At 45.9% G+C, this 16,332-nt stretch overlaps 1 protein-coding gene across 1 annotated transcript in view; it reads left to right on the top strand.

Annotated features, from left to right (window-relative positions):
* Positions 1 to 1,770: 1,770 nt before the first annotated feature.
* The window catches only part of PRKAR1B (protein kinase cAMP-dependent type I regulatory subunit beta), a 92,399-nt gene continuing 77,837 nt past the window's right edge, over positions 1,771 to 16,332 (top strand). Inside the window, exons 1-2 of the mRNA XM_068207006.1 lie at positions 1,771 to 1,947; positions 12,661 to 12,831. Of these exons, the coding sequence (XP_068063107.1) occupies positions 1,771 to 1,947; positions 12,661 to 12,831 (348 nt within the window). The remainder of the gene's footprint in view (positions 1,948 to 12,660; positions 12,832 to 16,332) is intronic.

Below are 16,332 nucleotides of genomic sequence, written 5' to 3'. Positions count from 1 at the left end.
GTGCGCCTGCCTTGGCTCGGCAGCCTGTCCTGCACGGCCAGCTCATCATCCGTGATGGTCAGGACATGTTTCATGGCCAGCTTGTCCTCTGTGCCCAAGCCGGGCCATGTGTCACAGCCAGGCTACTGTCCTTCATGGCCATGCCCATCCTTCATGGTGTGGCCGCTTCACACATCCAGACTGGCCCTCGTGGCCAGGCCTGTTCTTAATGGCCAGACCATTGTCCATTGTGGCCAGGCTCGTCTTCCTTCGAGATCCTGTCCTCAGGCTGGCGGTGCGGAGCAGCCAGGCCAGGTCCTGCCATCCCCCGTGGCTCCGTGCGGTGCAGAGAGCTGCAGAGCGGCTCCGTGCGGTGCGGCTCGGAGCGGAGGGGTCGGTACCTCCCGGAGCAGAGGGCCGGTGCCGCCCGGTTCGGAGCGGAAGGGTCAGTACCTCCCGGAGCGGAGGGGTCGGTGCCGCCCGGTTCGGAGCGGAGGGGTCGGTGCCGCCTGGTTCGGAGCGGAGGGCCGGTGCCGCTCGGTTCGGAGCGGAGGGGTCGGTGCCGCTCGGTTCGGAGCGGAGGGCCGGTGCCGCTCGGTTCGGAGCGGAGGGCTCCGTGCCGCCTCTCGGCGGAGGCGGCGGTGGAGGCCGCGCCCGCCGGGGAGTGACGGCGGCGGCACTTCCTGCGGGCGAGCGGCGGCGGAGCCGGAGCCTTTGTGCGGGAGCGGGAGGAGGGTCCCCGCGGCGCCCCGCGGCCCCGGGCGGGCGGGCAGGCAGGAGCGGAGGCGGCGGCGGCTGCAGTGCGGATACCGGCAGGGGAGCCGCTTCCCCCGCCTCCACCGCCGGCGAGGACAGAGGAGGCGCCGCCGCTCAGCCGGCTCCGGCCAGCAGGTATTTACCGGCCCCTCCGTTCCCCGGGCCCGGCTGGGCGCGGAGCCGTGCGGCGGGGCAGGGGCAGGGGCAGGGGCAGGGACAGGGACAGGGACAGGGGCAGGGGCAGGGGCAGGGACAGCGGCGGCAGATCCGCCCGGCCGGGCCCGGGGGATGCGCTGCCTCCCGGCCGGGCCCGGGGCACTTCCCCGGTGCTCGGAGCCTCCCGGGCCTGCCCCGCACAGCCCCGCGCAGCCCCCCGCATGCACGGACCCGGGCAGAGAGGCCGGGGCCGGGGTAAAGCATCCCCGGCGTTCTGGGCTAGCAGCGGAGCGGTCATAACCCCGCTGGGGGAAATAAAGAGGGTTTGGGGCTGTTCTCCCCCCCAGGTCATCAAACTTCCCTTCGGAGAACTCATGTCCCTTCGGGGGCTCTGCCCCCTCCTCCTCAGCCTCCCCCGGGCTGCCAAGGGTCGCTGGCTGAGAAAGGGAGAGATGCTAAAACTGCCCAAAAATCTCCATAGCAAGAAGCTGGATTTCTAGTGACAGGAGCGAGTCGTCACGGGGAGAGCAAAGCAAGGCTTTGCACCGTCATTTAATAATGTTTTTGAAACTCCTCGCTTTGTAGGTTAAATTCACCGGTTTGATGGTTTTTTTGAAAGATCGATCACAATCTAGGTGTTAAAATCCTCTTTGTGTACTTGGTGGGATGTTGATACAAAGATGACACAGTTCAGCATTTCCACATACAACCTCAGAGCACTAAAGCTTTCAAATTGAATAGGTCATCCAGAGGCAACAGGCAATATTAAAATGTCTTTGCTCTTCAGGTCTCTCTGACAAAGGATTTGGGAACTGTCTCTTATCTCTTTCTTGCACCATTTTCTTACCTAGGTCGTGTTTTCTGTTTACAAGCCTGAAGATGGCTGCTGCTGCTTCCTGCAATGTGGAAGAAGATGAGAGCCTGAAGGGATGTGAACTCTATGTTCAGAAACACAACATCCAACAAATTCTAAAAGAATGCATTGTAAACCTCTGTATAGCAAAGCCAGACCGACCCATGAAGTTCCTCAGAGAGCACTTTGAAAAATTAGAAAAGGTCAGTGATTTTCAGGTGATTTTACATTTTCCATTTATAAAATGAAAAAGATTGTTTGAAGATTTCAAATGTTTTGGTACTTTTTTTTTTCCTTTTCAAAATGACCACACAACTGTGAAAATGTAAACTGTTAAGAGAAAAAAGCCCCAGCCCTTCATTTGTGGATGGCTACTATAACATTGGCTATAGTTGAGAATTTTTTGTGCATAACACCAAGATTATAATATCTCAGGAAACTGCATTTGTTAAAAATGACCCTAATTGTGGGGCATGATACCCTGAACTTTCATCTCTTGGAAGAACTCCCTGTGGGTGCAAAAGATGTTGTATATTCCAGTGTCACGTGGTGGGGTTTTCCCTTCCCCTAAGTTCTCTAAATCTTTGAGCAGTTTGCTATTGAATTTCACTGCTCTCTCCTGTCTGCAGTGGCTATCCCAGGATCCTCTGACAGGGGATGCAATAAGAGACACCTCACTTATTGTGACTGCCTTCAAAAGCAGTGTAGAGAGGGGGAAACATTTTAGAGCATTCCCAGACAAATTCTTTCTAAAGCCTAGGGGTGTCTTTGCAGGAAGAGCACGTTGTGTGAGCAAGTGTTGTTGTAGGCTTGAGAGAAAAGTTTTAGTAGTTTATTCCTCCAGGAGTGAATAATTCATAAGGCTGATATATCACCAGTGATGTAAAACATTTAATACATCTCACTCTCTGCTTTTCAGATTAATTTTTCTGTAGGTGAGTATATGCCAAATTTGCGTAGTTTTAAAAAAATGCAAACATTGCATGTTGGTGGCAGCCTGGGACATCAGAGAGGTGTAGAAAGTACAAGGTGGTTTGTAATTGTATTTGATTATTGTGAAAAAGAAACAGTCTCTTAATTCTGTATTTTCTAAACTTCTGACAGGCGAGACCCATTTTGAGAGACTCAAAATTGTTGAATTTCCTTCACTGTGTTGTGAATTATTATCCATCATAACATGTGGAATTTTGGACTTTTTGAAAAGAAGGATAAACGGCATTCTTGACAAAATCCCATTAAAACATGCTGTGGTATTATGGAATATGCTCCATTGCTGGAGGGATTTCTTGAGGAGTTGTACTGGGGGAGTTTGGCTTTGTTGATGTTAACACAGCACACACACCTGAGACAGGAGGGCAGCTCCTACCCTTGAGAAATGACATCTTCTTTCATGTGATCTCCCATTATTTCCCAGAGAACAGCAGATCCCAAAATTCTGTAGGACATCAGTCAGGATGCCAGCACAGGAGCTGATGGATATCACTTGTCTCAAAATGGAAGATGATTTAGGAAACATCAAGGCATCAACTGCAGGGAATATTGTGCTTGCTGTGGGAGGACACAATCTTGGCACTGCCTCTCTAGAGCAGCCTGGGGGCTGAGCCTGCTGAGCCTGGAGGCTTTAGGCTCCTTCTGGAGGTTTCCAGCACTGTAATTCTTGTTCCTACAGCAGTTTGACTCCCTTGTTGCCCAAACATCTCCGAGGACTTCCTTGGGATGAATTGCACTGTGAAGGATTTTCTGCTGTAGAATAATATTTTGACTTAGTTGGTTGCATGAGAACAGTTGAAAGGAAGACTTCTAAAGATAGAAAAATCTTTCAATAAGTTTTATCCTGTTTTTATACACTTGTCATGTACAGGTAGTTTGAAGAATCCTAATGGAATTGTGAGTTTAGCAATTGTTCATCAGATTTTTGTAAATGTGCAATACTGATGTGGCACATTTGCTACTACCTCCTCAAATTTGGTCGTGTGTAGGGAGAGGAGTGAAAAATCTTTGGGTTTAATAATGATTTTCTAAACAAAGTCATGCATTTTTCCACCGGTGTGGTATTGTGGGGTTATTTTCCAAACTCATTAAGATAAACAACACATTCCACTGAAGAAAGCAGTAGAAGAACAGTTTATCTGTCAAAAACACATGTGGGAAGTTTAGAGATGAAGTGTAGGATATTTTTCAAGTGGTTAAAAATGAGCTTGTGGAAAACAAGTAGAGCTTGATCCACATCCATGTACTGGAGCTACCTCAGAAGTGAATAAAAAAAAAAGAAGAGTGTGTTTAATTTTGTTAATTCTTAACTCAATCTCATAAAATCAACTCATAAAAGCAAGATTTATTATGATATGCAAGATCAGAGTGGATCATAAATGCTTCTCACCTTCTGATGACATCAGAGTTGGGTCCATTGCCTTCAGCCTGCTGCTAAATGAGAATGGGTCAGGGACTGACCCCTGACCCCAGCACTCTCACTGGCCCCAGGTGTCATTCTTAGGTCTGACACGTCAGGAGCAGGTTTGTTTTGGCAGGAATTGGTCCCAGCAGCTGAGAGCAGAGCCAGCAATGAGGTAATGCTCGAGGGATGTGGACTGTCCTGGGCTAGTGTTCAGCTCTGTGGCTGGGCCACTCCTTATTCACAGCATGGACAAGGCCTGAGAGGGCTGTAAAGGGAGAACATGAATAAATAATTCTGAATAAAGTACTGGAGACTGAGGTTTGATGTTTGATGTTTGATTCTGAAGGAGTGCCAATGTTAGAAAGAACACTCACCCCAAAGCCTTTCTAAATGCAGCGTATTTGTATCAAGTACAGTATCAAAAACCATTGCCCTGAAAATAATTGTGGGAAAACTTTTAATACACATTTTTCTGTTCACTTAATACTGGCAGGACCTGCTTAAGTTACCAGTAATTGCTGGGAATCAGCCTGTGTTTCTATATTCTGAAGTTTGCAAGTCACTTTTATATGCTGTGACCTCTGGACTTCAAGATGACATCTACTCTGATCACATTAACAGTTACTTTGTAAAAATCTGTAACATGCCCTTGAGCAAAGAAAATAGTTGAAAACAGTTTAGATACTTTAGATTTTAAAACCTGTGATATTTCCTTTGAACAATTTATTTTATGTTTCCCTCTGACTGCATAGATCTTGGTGGATGGAGTGAGGAAAGTCTTTCCCTTAGGGACTGTAATTGGGTTTTTTTGGAGTGAGGGAATAGACCTTAGCTAAGAAACTGTGGCATTATTTTAACAGCTGTAATTAAGTCCTGTTTACTTGAGGACTAAAGGAGGCATAGCAGAAAAAAACAGGGAACCCATATTTTATCTCTGGTTCTTACATTATGTGAAAAAGTCAATTACTGAGAAATTACAGGCAATGCTTTGTATTTTTAGCCATACTGAGACTGCAAAAATTTCATAGTGTCAGGCTGTTTAGTGCCATGATTACATGATCAAAGGTGGAGTTGTCTTGCCAGGCTAAGTTCAGCCGTTCCACAGCAAAGAATTAGAATAAAGAATAGAACTAATGAAGAAGATGGCACAAAAGAAGAGGAAGCAGCAGGAAACTGCGGGATGTGTTTAACATGGCTTTGCTTAAGCCATTTTAGTGTGGGGTATTTCAGAGCAGGGCTGAGCTGGGCTTTGCTGGTACTTTCTGGACCTGAGCTCTCTCCAGGGCCCTTTTGCTGCCCTTAGCACAAGCAGGAAACACTGCTTTCCTCTAATAAATGAGGAAAGAAATGCTGCCAGCGGATGGGCAGCGTTCTTTGGGCTCCAGGCTGATGCCCCACGCCTTGCGGTGCCGTTGGAAGGAAAATTTTGGGAGAAGCCGAGCTCACATCCCGCGGTTTTGGGAGCTCGAAGCCCGAGGTTTTAGGAGTTCGAACCCCGCGGTTTTGGGAGCTCACACCCCGGAGTATTGGGAGCTCGAACCCCGCGGTTTTGGGAGCTCGAACCCCGCGGTTTTGGAAGCTCGAACCCCGCGATTTTGGGAGCTCGAAGCCCGAGGTTTGGGAGCTCGAACCCCGAGGTTTTGGGAGCTCACACCCCGCGGTTTTGGAAGCTCGAACCCCGCGATTTTGGGAGCTCGAAGCCCGAGGTTTTGGGAGCTCGAAGCCCGAGGTTTTAGGAGTTCGAACCCCGCGGTTTTGGGAGCTCGAACCCCGCGGTTTTGGGAGCTCACACCCCGAGGTTTGGGAGCTCGAACCCCGCGGTTTTGGAAGCTCGAACCCCGCGGTTTGGGAGCTCGAACCCCGAGGTTTGGGAGCTCGAACCCCGCGGTTTTGGGAGCTCGAACCCCGCGGTTTTGGGAGCTCACACCCCGAGGTTTGGGAGCTCGAACCCCGCGGTTTTGGGAGCTCGAACCCCGCGGTTTGGGAGCTCGAACCCCGAGGTTTTGGGAGCTCGAACCCCGCGGTTTTGGGAGCTCGAACCCCGCGGTTTTGGGAGCTCGAACCCCGAGGTTTTAGGAGTTCGAACCCCGCGGTTTTGGGAGCTCGAACCCCGCGGTTTTGGGAGCTCACACCCCGAGGTTTTAGGAGTTCGAACCCCGCGGTTTTGGGAGCTCGAACCCCGCGGTTTTGGGAGCTCGAACCCCGAGGTTTGGGAGCTCGAACCCCGCGGTTTGGGAGCTCACACCCCGCGGTTTGGGAGCTCGAACCCCGCGGTTTGGGAGCTCGAACCCCGAGGTTTGGGAGCTCGAACCCCGCGGTTTGGGAGCTCGAACCCCGCCGTTTGGGAGCTCGAACCCCGCGGTTCGGGGGCTCACACCCCGCGGTTTGGGAGCTCGAACCCCGAGGTTTGGGAGCTCGAACCCCGCGGTTCGGGAGCTCGAACCCCGCGGTTTTGGGAGCTCGAACCCCGCGGTTTTGGGAGCTCGAACCCCGCGGTTCGGGGGCTCACACCCCGCGGTTTGGGAGCTCGAACCCCGAGGTTTGGGATCTCGAACCCCGCGGTTCGGGAGCTCGAACCCCGCGGTTTTGGGAGCTCGAACCCCGCGGTTCGGGAGCTCGAACCCCGCGGTTTTGGGAGCTCGAACCCCGAGGTTTGGGAGCTCGAACCCCGATGTTTGGAAGCTCGAACCCCGCGGTTCGGGAGCTCGAACCCCGCGGTTCGGGAGCTCGAACCCCGCGGTTCGGGTCAGGCGCGCTGCCCCGCGTGGCCCCGCCTGGCGGCGCCGGGCGGAACTGCACCCGCGCGTGCCGGGACCCGGCCTTGGAGAGGAAAGTGTGCGACAAAGCACAAATGCACCCTCTGTTAGCAAAATGCACTTTGTTCACTTACCACAGAGAGTTTCAGAACCAAACGTACTCGAGCATCTATGTTTGGGCACCAGGCTCTTCTTCTGCGGCAGTATTCTCTCGCAGTATTTGTATTTTATCACAGAAAGGAGTCCTTCGATCAATAACTTCTGCCAGAACCTGTCTAAACTGATGAAATTAATTCTTAAAAGTACACGTTGTTATTATGCAAAGTATAACTCACTGCTTTCAGATAAGCTGGGGAGAGGTTATGGTTTCGAAGCAAAATCACTCAGAGAAAAAGCTATAGAAAAAATGCATTACCCAAGCAGTTTTTTAAAGCCTAATAATGATATTGTTCCAAGCTTGCCAAGCAGTTGGGTGGTATCTCCGTGGTGGTCAGAAATGTTGGTAAAGCATGCAGGAACATACCTGAGATGCTGATAGAAGCACAAGAGTGGGAGCACCAGGTGCCCTGGCTGTGTGACTGCGCTTCGGAGCAGGCTGGGGCAGCCTCTGTCCTGCCTCTCCCCTGAGATCAGTACTGGGCAGAGCTGGATGAAAAGCTGCTCAGGTGGGACCTCTGTGATTGCCAGTCAGCCCCAGGCAGTGTTGTGAGAGGTGACAGTTTTCTTGGAAGAGGTAAATGAAAACAAGGTGAATTTTTAAAGCCCCCCCACACCCCCCGGCAAACTTTCCTTCATGTAGGATAAAGGGAATAAGAGCAGAAAGAGAAAAAAAGCTTTTTCCATAAGAAATAAAATTAGTTATAAGCAAACCCATGCTCTTATGAGCTTGTATGGAACACATTAGAGCTGAGCTCCCTGTTTACTTTGTGTGTCCACAAGTGTGAGTGGCTTTCCCAGTCTAAAAACCAAAACCTAAAAAAACCAGAATGCAGTGATGGAACATGGAGGGAATTCTGCCTGGGAGAGGTCTTTGTTTCACGTCTCAAGCTCCCCTGTTTTACATTCATCAGGTTACTTAATCCACTTTTATGTGGGCTTGTCTCTTCTTACACAAGCTATGCGTGCATACATTGTTATTTAGCTGGATTTTAAGAATCAGAAGTGTTGGCTATGATTCTCTTTGATTATATAAGCTTTTAAGTATCAAAAATAGGGTCTGTGTTTTGTAACATAACCTCTCACTTTGCTGTGAGGCGTGTGTAAGAAAGCAGGGAAGAGGTGGTGATGGGTTGAGATGCTGAAGACACTGGTGGGGGAACACAAGAAGTGTGAAGTTGCAGGAGGTAAAACAATGGCAGTGAAGGGTCTGAGGAAGGTCAGCCATGCAGCTGGAGTGTCATCAGAGTAGCTGGATTTTTGGCAGGAGAATTTTGCCTGGATTGGAAATTGGGAAAGAGCAGAGATGCAGAGAGGCCACGGAGGATGCAGAAATAGTAATCAAAGTGGAGGATAACTATGGAGGGGGTAAATGCCTTGGTAGGATAGTAGGGAGTGCATTTAAAGATATTTCTTAGAATTCCTGTAGAAGAAAAGGTAGCATGGAACAGGGGAAGGCAGTGGAACAATAATTGGGATTGTGTGAGTAACAAGGCTGAATTGATCATAAAGATTGTCTGTCCTGGCAAAGATAAGACTGGAAAGAACATTAAGATCTCCCAGATTTTTCCTGCTTTTAGTGATGGCATCAGTCAGTCCCTTGCTTCCAGCAAAATGAAGTGCTTTGCCTTTGGCCTTTATTGGTTGCTGTAAATCATCAGCCCCAAGGAGTGGTGAGGGGTGTTAGAAACCCTCCTGGATTGAGAGCATCTCCTCTGGGTCAATTCCAGCACAAAGAAAGATTAGTTACCTGTGCATGAACCTTCCTGCACATTTTCTGTGACTAATCCAGGTCTGTCAGGCAGAAAAGTTTATGAATGTGCTTGAGGGAAAAAAAACGAAACATTTAGAGTGCACTTGATGGTGTTGTTTTTGAATGCAATGTATACATTGTAGGAAGCAGAGCAGAGGTACTGAGCTTTGATATCAAATGTCTGACTTGCTTTTAAAAGTCTTTTTGGGATGTTGCTTTAAGGCTGCACAGTGATTTGGAGTTCCCTTAGGTGCTTTCCTTCCTTCAGCTCATCTGAGTTTTCAGGTAGTGACAAAGCCTGAAAGGAGAGACTGGGAGAGGAATTGAATTTCTGCTTAGAAATGCTTCAGCTGACAGGGAAGAAAGCTTCTGGGTCAGGAAGTGTGTGTGCTCTTGAGCAGTGGTCTGAAAGGAAGGGTAAACCTAAAACTGTCTCAGCATTGTGGCTGCTTCACTTGTAATGCTTAAACTCATTAAAAATTCATGGAAGAATTGTCTGGGGCAGATGCTAAGGACAATATGCTAAATTCCTGTGGTTTATACCTCAGCCTCTTGTAGCTGAAAGTGGACATTCAAAAGATAAATTGGTTACTCAATTGTATTTATTGGTTCTTCTTTCAGTTTGAGGCAGTGATCAAAGGCAGTTACACTGCCTTGCTGTTGTGCCTTCCATGTGTTTTCTCATTTGAAGGTGGACATAGTTGGGCAATATGATTATGAATTATCAGTGCCATCCAAAGAGAGAGACAGAGAGAATCACTTGTTGTCATGACAACAAAAGATGATGTGGTGTTTACTTGAAACTGAGTTCTGCACAAGGATTCACATCAAGCCGCATCTGAAGATCGGTGTTTGAAGAACTCTTCTTGAGACAGCTCATCCTCCTTTCAAACACTGGCTGCATTTGTGCAGTTTTACCCCAGGATATGTGGAAGACGTCTCTCTGAAAGCTCAGCCCAGGACAGAGCAAACTCTTTTATTTGCAAAAGGCACGCTCTAGTTCAGGAATGGGGATCCTTCCCAGACTGCAGATAGCGGCGTATGGAAAAGCCAGCCAGCCAACTGCCTGCTGTTTATGTAAAAGGAGTTTGTAGTGAAGAGACTTCCTTTTAAAATGAATCACACCGTAACTCACTTTTATAATCCTTTAAAATCTTTTTGGCTTCTAAAAGTATTTGAGATTAAGAGCATGCTTTGTAGTATTAATTTTATCTCACTGAGCTTCCTTTTGTATATAAATCTCTGCTGGGGTGGGGGAGATATTATTTATTAATTCCTTGGAAGTGGCTTTTATGCAATGTGTACTGAAGAGAGAAGAGTGTATTTTATATTCAAATGTGGTAAACTACTACTCTTCTCGCTGAGTCAATATGCTCTGTATAAAAAGAACTGTGTAAGTGCTGCACACCATTAGTCACCCGACTGCCCTCTTGTACTTGCCTTTTAGTTAAATTTTAGCTGCTATTCTTCAGAAGGGTCTTTACTACCTATCAGTTAAGCCCATGAAGAAGGTGCATTTGGTTGTGTTCATTTGATATAGTCGGAGACCACTAACACGATCAGAGATAGGCAGTCAGAATGTTGTTTGAAATTCAGTCATAGCTTTTGTTTTTAAAGACTAGATATTAAATATAATTGTAATATATAGCACACATTTGTACTTGAAATATTTTGCTTGATTGTAATTTAGGAATCTAGAGACAGAGAGGAATAAGGAAGAAGTTGATAAGAATGCTGAAATAGGATCTGCAGTTCTTACACTATAGGAAAATCTAATTGAGTAATTTTTTACGTAGCTAGTGCTGCTATTTGAATGTGAAATTAAAAAAGTTTCAGTAAGGATTTAATACATCTGAAATTCTGGTTTTTTGGTTACAGCACCGAGGTCAACTGTATTGTGGCCTGGGAGTTTTGGGGTTGTAAGCCAAATTTAAGCCCCAAATGATCTCAGAAAGAACTTGGCACTTTTTAAGGCAGGTCAAGATCTTGAAAAGTCAGATCTTTAGCCAGCCCTCTACATTTTATCTCTGATCTTGTCCCCTAAATATTTCAGTAATGCCTTCTTCAAAACAAGAATGTGTGACTTGTTACTTTGAGTCATGCAGCATGGGAAATACTGTTCAGTTTTTTATTTCAAGTAGCAATAGTGCATCAAAACTGGTGTCAGAGAAGGGCAGTGTCAGTGATGGTGCAGGAATTGACTGGAATAAAACCAGAAAAGACAGGTGGCATGATGGATTCGATGTAAACACCAATGGCAAAACATATATTAATCATCCATTTTTCTTGCAAGCTTGAAAGTTGTGAGCTTGTGCCAGTTTTCTGTACTGCCCTTTTCTGGTGCCATACCTGATGAGCTGTGGATAAGTCACTTCCTCTGTCAGTGGGACCAGCTGGTGATGTTGGTGATCTGCCACTCGTGCTGGTGCTCCCAGATGCTCCCTCCTCCACTCACTCCCATCCTAGCTCTGAATGGAAAGTCTCACTGAAAATTTCCTGTAGGACAGAGGCCAGGTCCTGGCATCCCTGTTGGAGGAATGTTGGTTTATGGGGTGTGCAGGGAGCTCAGCATTGCTGTGTTTTCTTTTGGGTAGCCTGCAGTGCTGCTGAGCGGAGTTCTCTGAAAAATCCTGGAGTTGTTGGGGGAGTCATGGGGTGATGGCTACGTGTGCATCCCTCAGCATGGCACTGGGGCTACCAGGCTGTGGGGTTTGCCTACACAGAGGAGGTGACAGCAGATGAAACACTGGGCTACTGCTGCAGCAGCCAGCTTGCCTCCTTACAGTGCCTGTGTTCCCCCTGCCCATGCCCTCTGGTTTCCTGTAGCAGGAAACAGAACATATGGTCCACCCCACCCCCAGTTCTCCCCTGCCTTTAGGCAGGATCAGTGGAGATTGGGATGAGCCAGCCCCAAAGGCTCTGGGGAAGCAGCAGGGACAGTGAGTGTGCTGTGGCTGTGCCAGGGGGTGAAGAAGAGGGCTGGGTCTGAGCAGACAGCCCCTGCTCCTTTGACTGACAGACATGGATGATGCAAAGGGAATTTTACTCCTTTATGCTTTCCCTTGAATCCCAGGAAGCTGAGGGATAGAACATGGGGCTCTGGGAAAATACTATAATTATGGGTAATCTGGTTTGTCTCTATCCTTTGGAAGTCAAATTCAGTGTATCAATTGACAATCTTGCAACTCTGACCTCCTTTCTTGAAAGTTTTCTGTACTGTTTTCTGCTCTTGTTACTCTCTCTTCAGGGATTCCCTTTCCTATTTTATTCTCTGTTCCACAAGCATGAAATTTGGAGAATAACCTCCCTATTGGCCAGCTGGTGCTAGGCCAGCCACCATCCTTCATAGTCCTCTGGAGCCTACCTTGAATCTTATTTGCTTGGAAGGAGTCCCATTGATTATAAATCAGTTGTATGGCAGAAATTCTGGAGTAGGGAGCATCTTTGTTGTTTGTGGTGATAGTAAGCTTGCAAAGCAGAGCAGGATGAAGAAACCTATCTAATATATCAATGTGTGACTTCTGACACGTTTCTGTACTAGAGACAACGACATATACAAGCCAACTGAGAAAATAACAGCTGTGATGATGGAGACTAAGCCAAAGAAGTTTTGCTTTCTCAACAAGGAGTAGCTGCAAAGATATTCCTGCACTTTATATACATTGGTTGCCATGATGTGTAAGAAAGAGCTGAACAGGTCAGATGCCTGTGCACACATTGCAGTTAATGCTATTCTCATGAAATCTGTAATTTTCTTTCAGCAGTGTGAACTGAAAGGGTCGCTGATAGCCACAAAAGAAGGGCAAATTGACTAAATCCAGTGAGAGCTGTTTCATTGTCTCTTTTTGCCTTGCAGGAAGAATGCAAGCAAATCCTGGCCCGGCAGAAATCCAGCTCCCAGTCGGATTCTCACGACGACGAGATTTCCCCTCCGCCCCCCAACCCGGTGGTGAAGGCGCGGCGCAGGAGGGGGGGGGTCAGTGCAGAGGTGTACACTGAGGAAGATGCTGTTTCCTACGTCAGAAAGGTAACCTGGCACCATCTCTCTGCCTCTGAGATCTACAAGACAATCGGGTGGCTCATGTTTTGTCCCTGATTTGGGCTCCTGGGCCAGTCCTCGTGCTGGCATGAGCAGGGCCTGACCATCTTCACACTCAAGGTCTTTTTCTGTCTCCTTGACTGAGGACTTTCCCCATCAATGGGATTTCAGCATTCGCTGTTCCTTCCTTTTTGAGGTATGCTGCTCATCTAACAGGGTCAGTAATTCTCAGCCATTTTCTTGATAATCACTGGCTTCAGCATCTTCTGAGTTTGATCAGAACCTCTCATTATCAGAAGACAGCTTTTCTATTGCTACATTTCCTGTTCGTTTTTGGGGTTTTTTTGTGGGTCTTTTTTTTTTGTTTCCAAAAGTCAGATCTGCCTCAAGTTTTCTTTAATCTGGGTTTCCTAGACTGCTCAGGCACATATTTTCCATGTTGATTAGGTACCACTTAACCCACTGAATTTTGGAAGCCTCTTGACCATACTTGGGTGATTTTGTGTGACCATTGTCTTTGAAGAAATGCCAATGCCAAATAAGATAATTTCTTCACTGGCAGCTCTATTTTGGGCTTCTCTCTTTTTAACTGCCTTTTTTCACAAAAATATCTAGCTATGTTATATCTTTGATATCTCTTAATAACTCTGCATGTTTTTTTGACACTGGCTAAATCTTTCAAAGATTATTGGAAGAGAGACATTACAATAGCATATGTCATGTTTGTTTAGGGAGCCAGGCTGAAAATGTATTTCATAAAGTTGACAGATGCTACTAATGTGCTTTTGTGCACGCCTGGAGTAGCTTTAACTCAAAGAGCTTTTTCTTTATGGGAATGCATTTTGTCAGTCACTGTTTTTTGGCAGAATGATTTTTGCCTTTGCAGTCAGATGTGCTTTTGTCATCTGCTTATGATACAAGTTCACTGGCTGCTCTGGGGATTTCTGTCCCAAGAAAAAAAGAATTAGGAGAGCCATTCATCCTAAAAACAAGTGTGTAAGAGTATTCTTGTGGCAGTTAAATAATGTTTGCAAGTGTGTGGTAAATTTTAATAGCACTGTGGTCAAGTCATTAATGAATGCCCTGCACTGTTAAAAAACTTGTGTGATACTTCAGAAGCCACTTTAAAACACTTTTCTTTCTGTGCATTTTGCAATATCCCCCTAAAAAACTTTCATTAAGAGATCACATTTGTTTCTGCTTATTATGGGTTCCATCTGACTCTTCTGAAAATCAAAGGAAACATCCCTTCCCACCCCCCTGAGCAATTATTTTATGTTTATAATGGAACCTGAAGTAACTTTGTTTTCTTCATTTCTCAGCAGTGATGTCAGTGAGCCCTGACAGTAGCATGAGTAGGCAAGAACCAGAAGCAGCAATACTGATAATATTCTGTGTGTTCTGTGACTATCCCTGTTGTGATTTTAATTTCCTAGGAACTGACTGATCTTAAATAACAATAATTTAGGGGATAGTTTCTGGTACAGCTACAGATGCTGGAAGGAATGTAGAACTAGCACTGGGAGGATTTGTGTCAGTGCTTTGTCTTCTGCCATAAGCAAATGGATCCCATGGTGAAACCCATGGATGTGTGTTTGTGACAGATTTCTAGAACACAGAAATAAAAGGAGACACTGAAAGGACAAATTATGGAACAAATTTAAAAGAGCAAAAAGCAAGGCAAAGGTTGTATTAGACTATTGCAAACAGATGGAAATTTAGATCGTAGTCAGGAAGAACTGCTGGCTTGAATTCAGGTGTTGGATAGAAACACATCTGGGTTATAAGCCAGTTTGAAGGATTCCTTGAAGGGGTGAGATATAGCATGAGTAGTGCTAGAGGCAGTGAAATGATTTATGTCCCAGGAGAGAAAATCAAAAGAGATTTAGCTTTGTGATTTGAGCAAGCACATGGCATGGCTTCATTCTGAGGAAGATCTCTGTGGAGGGTTAGTTCATCCTTGAACTAGAGAAAGCAATATTTGTCAACACATCTGACAACACAGTTAACAACTAACAGAACAGCAATCTTGCTCTAAAGAGGGTTCTCAGCTTGAAGAGAACATTCAATGATTATTTGGAAGAGTGATGTAAGAAATGTCCAAGTGATTCTTACCAGCAGTTGACTTTGGTCAGATGCCTGGTCATACCTAGAGAATCTCTCATGTGTTTTCTGTGTCCCTGCCCCAACAAGCCCACAAAGCCTTGTGGCTTTCACTGCTGCAAATTTACACTGAGAAAGGCTAGTCAGTGCTATTTCATAATCAGACAGAAAGGCTGGAGTTGAGTGTCGTAGTGATCTGATTATTTACCCTTTGGCTCATCAGCAGTAAGCTGAGCTGGTGTATTCTTAATAGAGCAAGGGTTCAGGCCTGCAATTCAATCCAGTGTTCCTCTGATAGGGTAAAAACCAAGAATAAGATGCTGGCTGAATTTAACACTGAGAAATTTAAGCTTTTAGATAAATTAGATCAGGTTTCACTCTGATACAAACATGCAGTATATGTATACTTCTCTAGACTTAATTAGAGTAATCTGATGACTGCAACAGTCGATACAAGAGAGGTCTTAAGCCAATTTAACTTTAGATCTGCACAGTGCAGCATTTCCCTGTGAAATAAATCTTGATAATTCTTTGTGGGAACTGGTTCTACATCAGTTTTACCCTTTGAGACATCCTTCTTTTGGTTGGATGGGTAATTCCTTGCCTTTCCAGGATGAGGGAATGGAAGTACCTGCACATCAACACAGGCAGCAACTTGAAACAGACAGATACACTACTTCTATCATAAGAAAATGTGAGATCTAAATGCCCCTCATCAGACCTTTACTGTGCAGTAATTGAGACTGGCAAATAGATTTTGATTTTTATATTGCAGTAAGGTTTATTTAGCATTTAAAAGTTCTCCTGTGCTTGATTCTGTCCTGTTATAATTAAACTATTATGGAAAATCACAATATCAAACACAATGGATATATTTGATAGGTCATAATTTTGTTACAAATTTCTTGTGTCTCTCCTTATCTTGGAGTCTCTGACTGGTAGAAGAAGATACTTGGCAAATAGAGAGATACATTATCTACCGACATCTTACCAAAATGGCTACCAAAATGGACAGCTTAGCTTTCCAAAGTGGAAATACACCTGAATTTCAACTTTTATTTTATGCAAATTCATGCACAACAGGACTTTTGATATCTCTCCAATTAACAAATAAAAACCTCTTCATTCTCAAATGGAAATTCTGCTTGTTTGCCATGAAGCCAAGGCACAGGATTTTGACTCAAGTGGGCCTATCAGGAGCTTGGTTTCTTATACCACAGGCAATACTGAAAACTATGAAGTAATCAATACATTTTTACCTTTTTCCTAAAGAAAGGTTGCTGTTTTCACATTTTTAAAAGTAGGTTGCTTCTGATATGGGTTGGAGGGAAGAGGAACATAAAATACATTTTCCTCAGTCCAAGATATTTGAAAGGAGACTACACA

This window comes from Anomalospiza imberbis, chromosome 16, assembly GCF_031753505.1.
Source record: "Anomalospiza imberbis isolate Cuckoo-Finch-1a 21T00152 chromosome 16, ASM3175350v1, whole genome shotgun sequence".
NCBI lineage: Eukaryota > Metazoa > Chordata > Aves > Passeriformes > Viduidae > Anomalospiza > Anomalospiza imberbis.
This window is presented reverse-complemented; position numbering and strand designations above follow the sequence as displayed.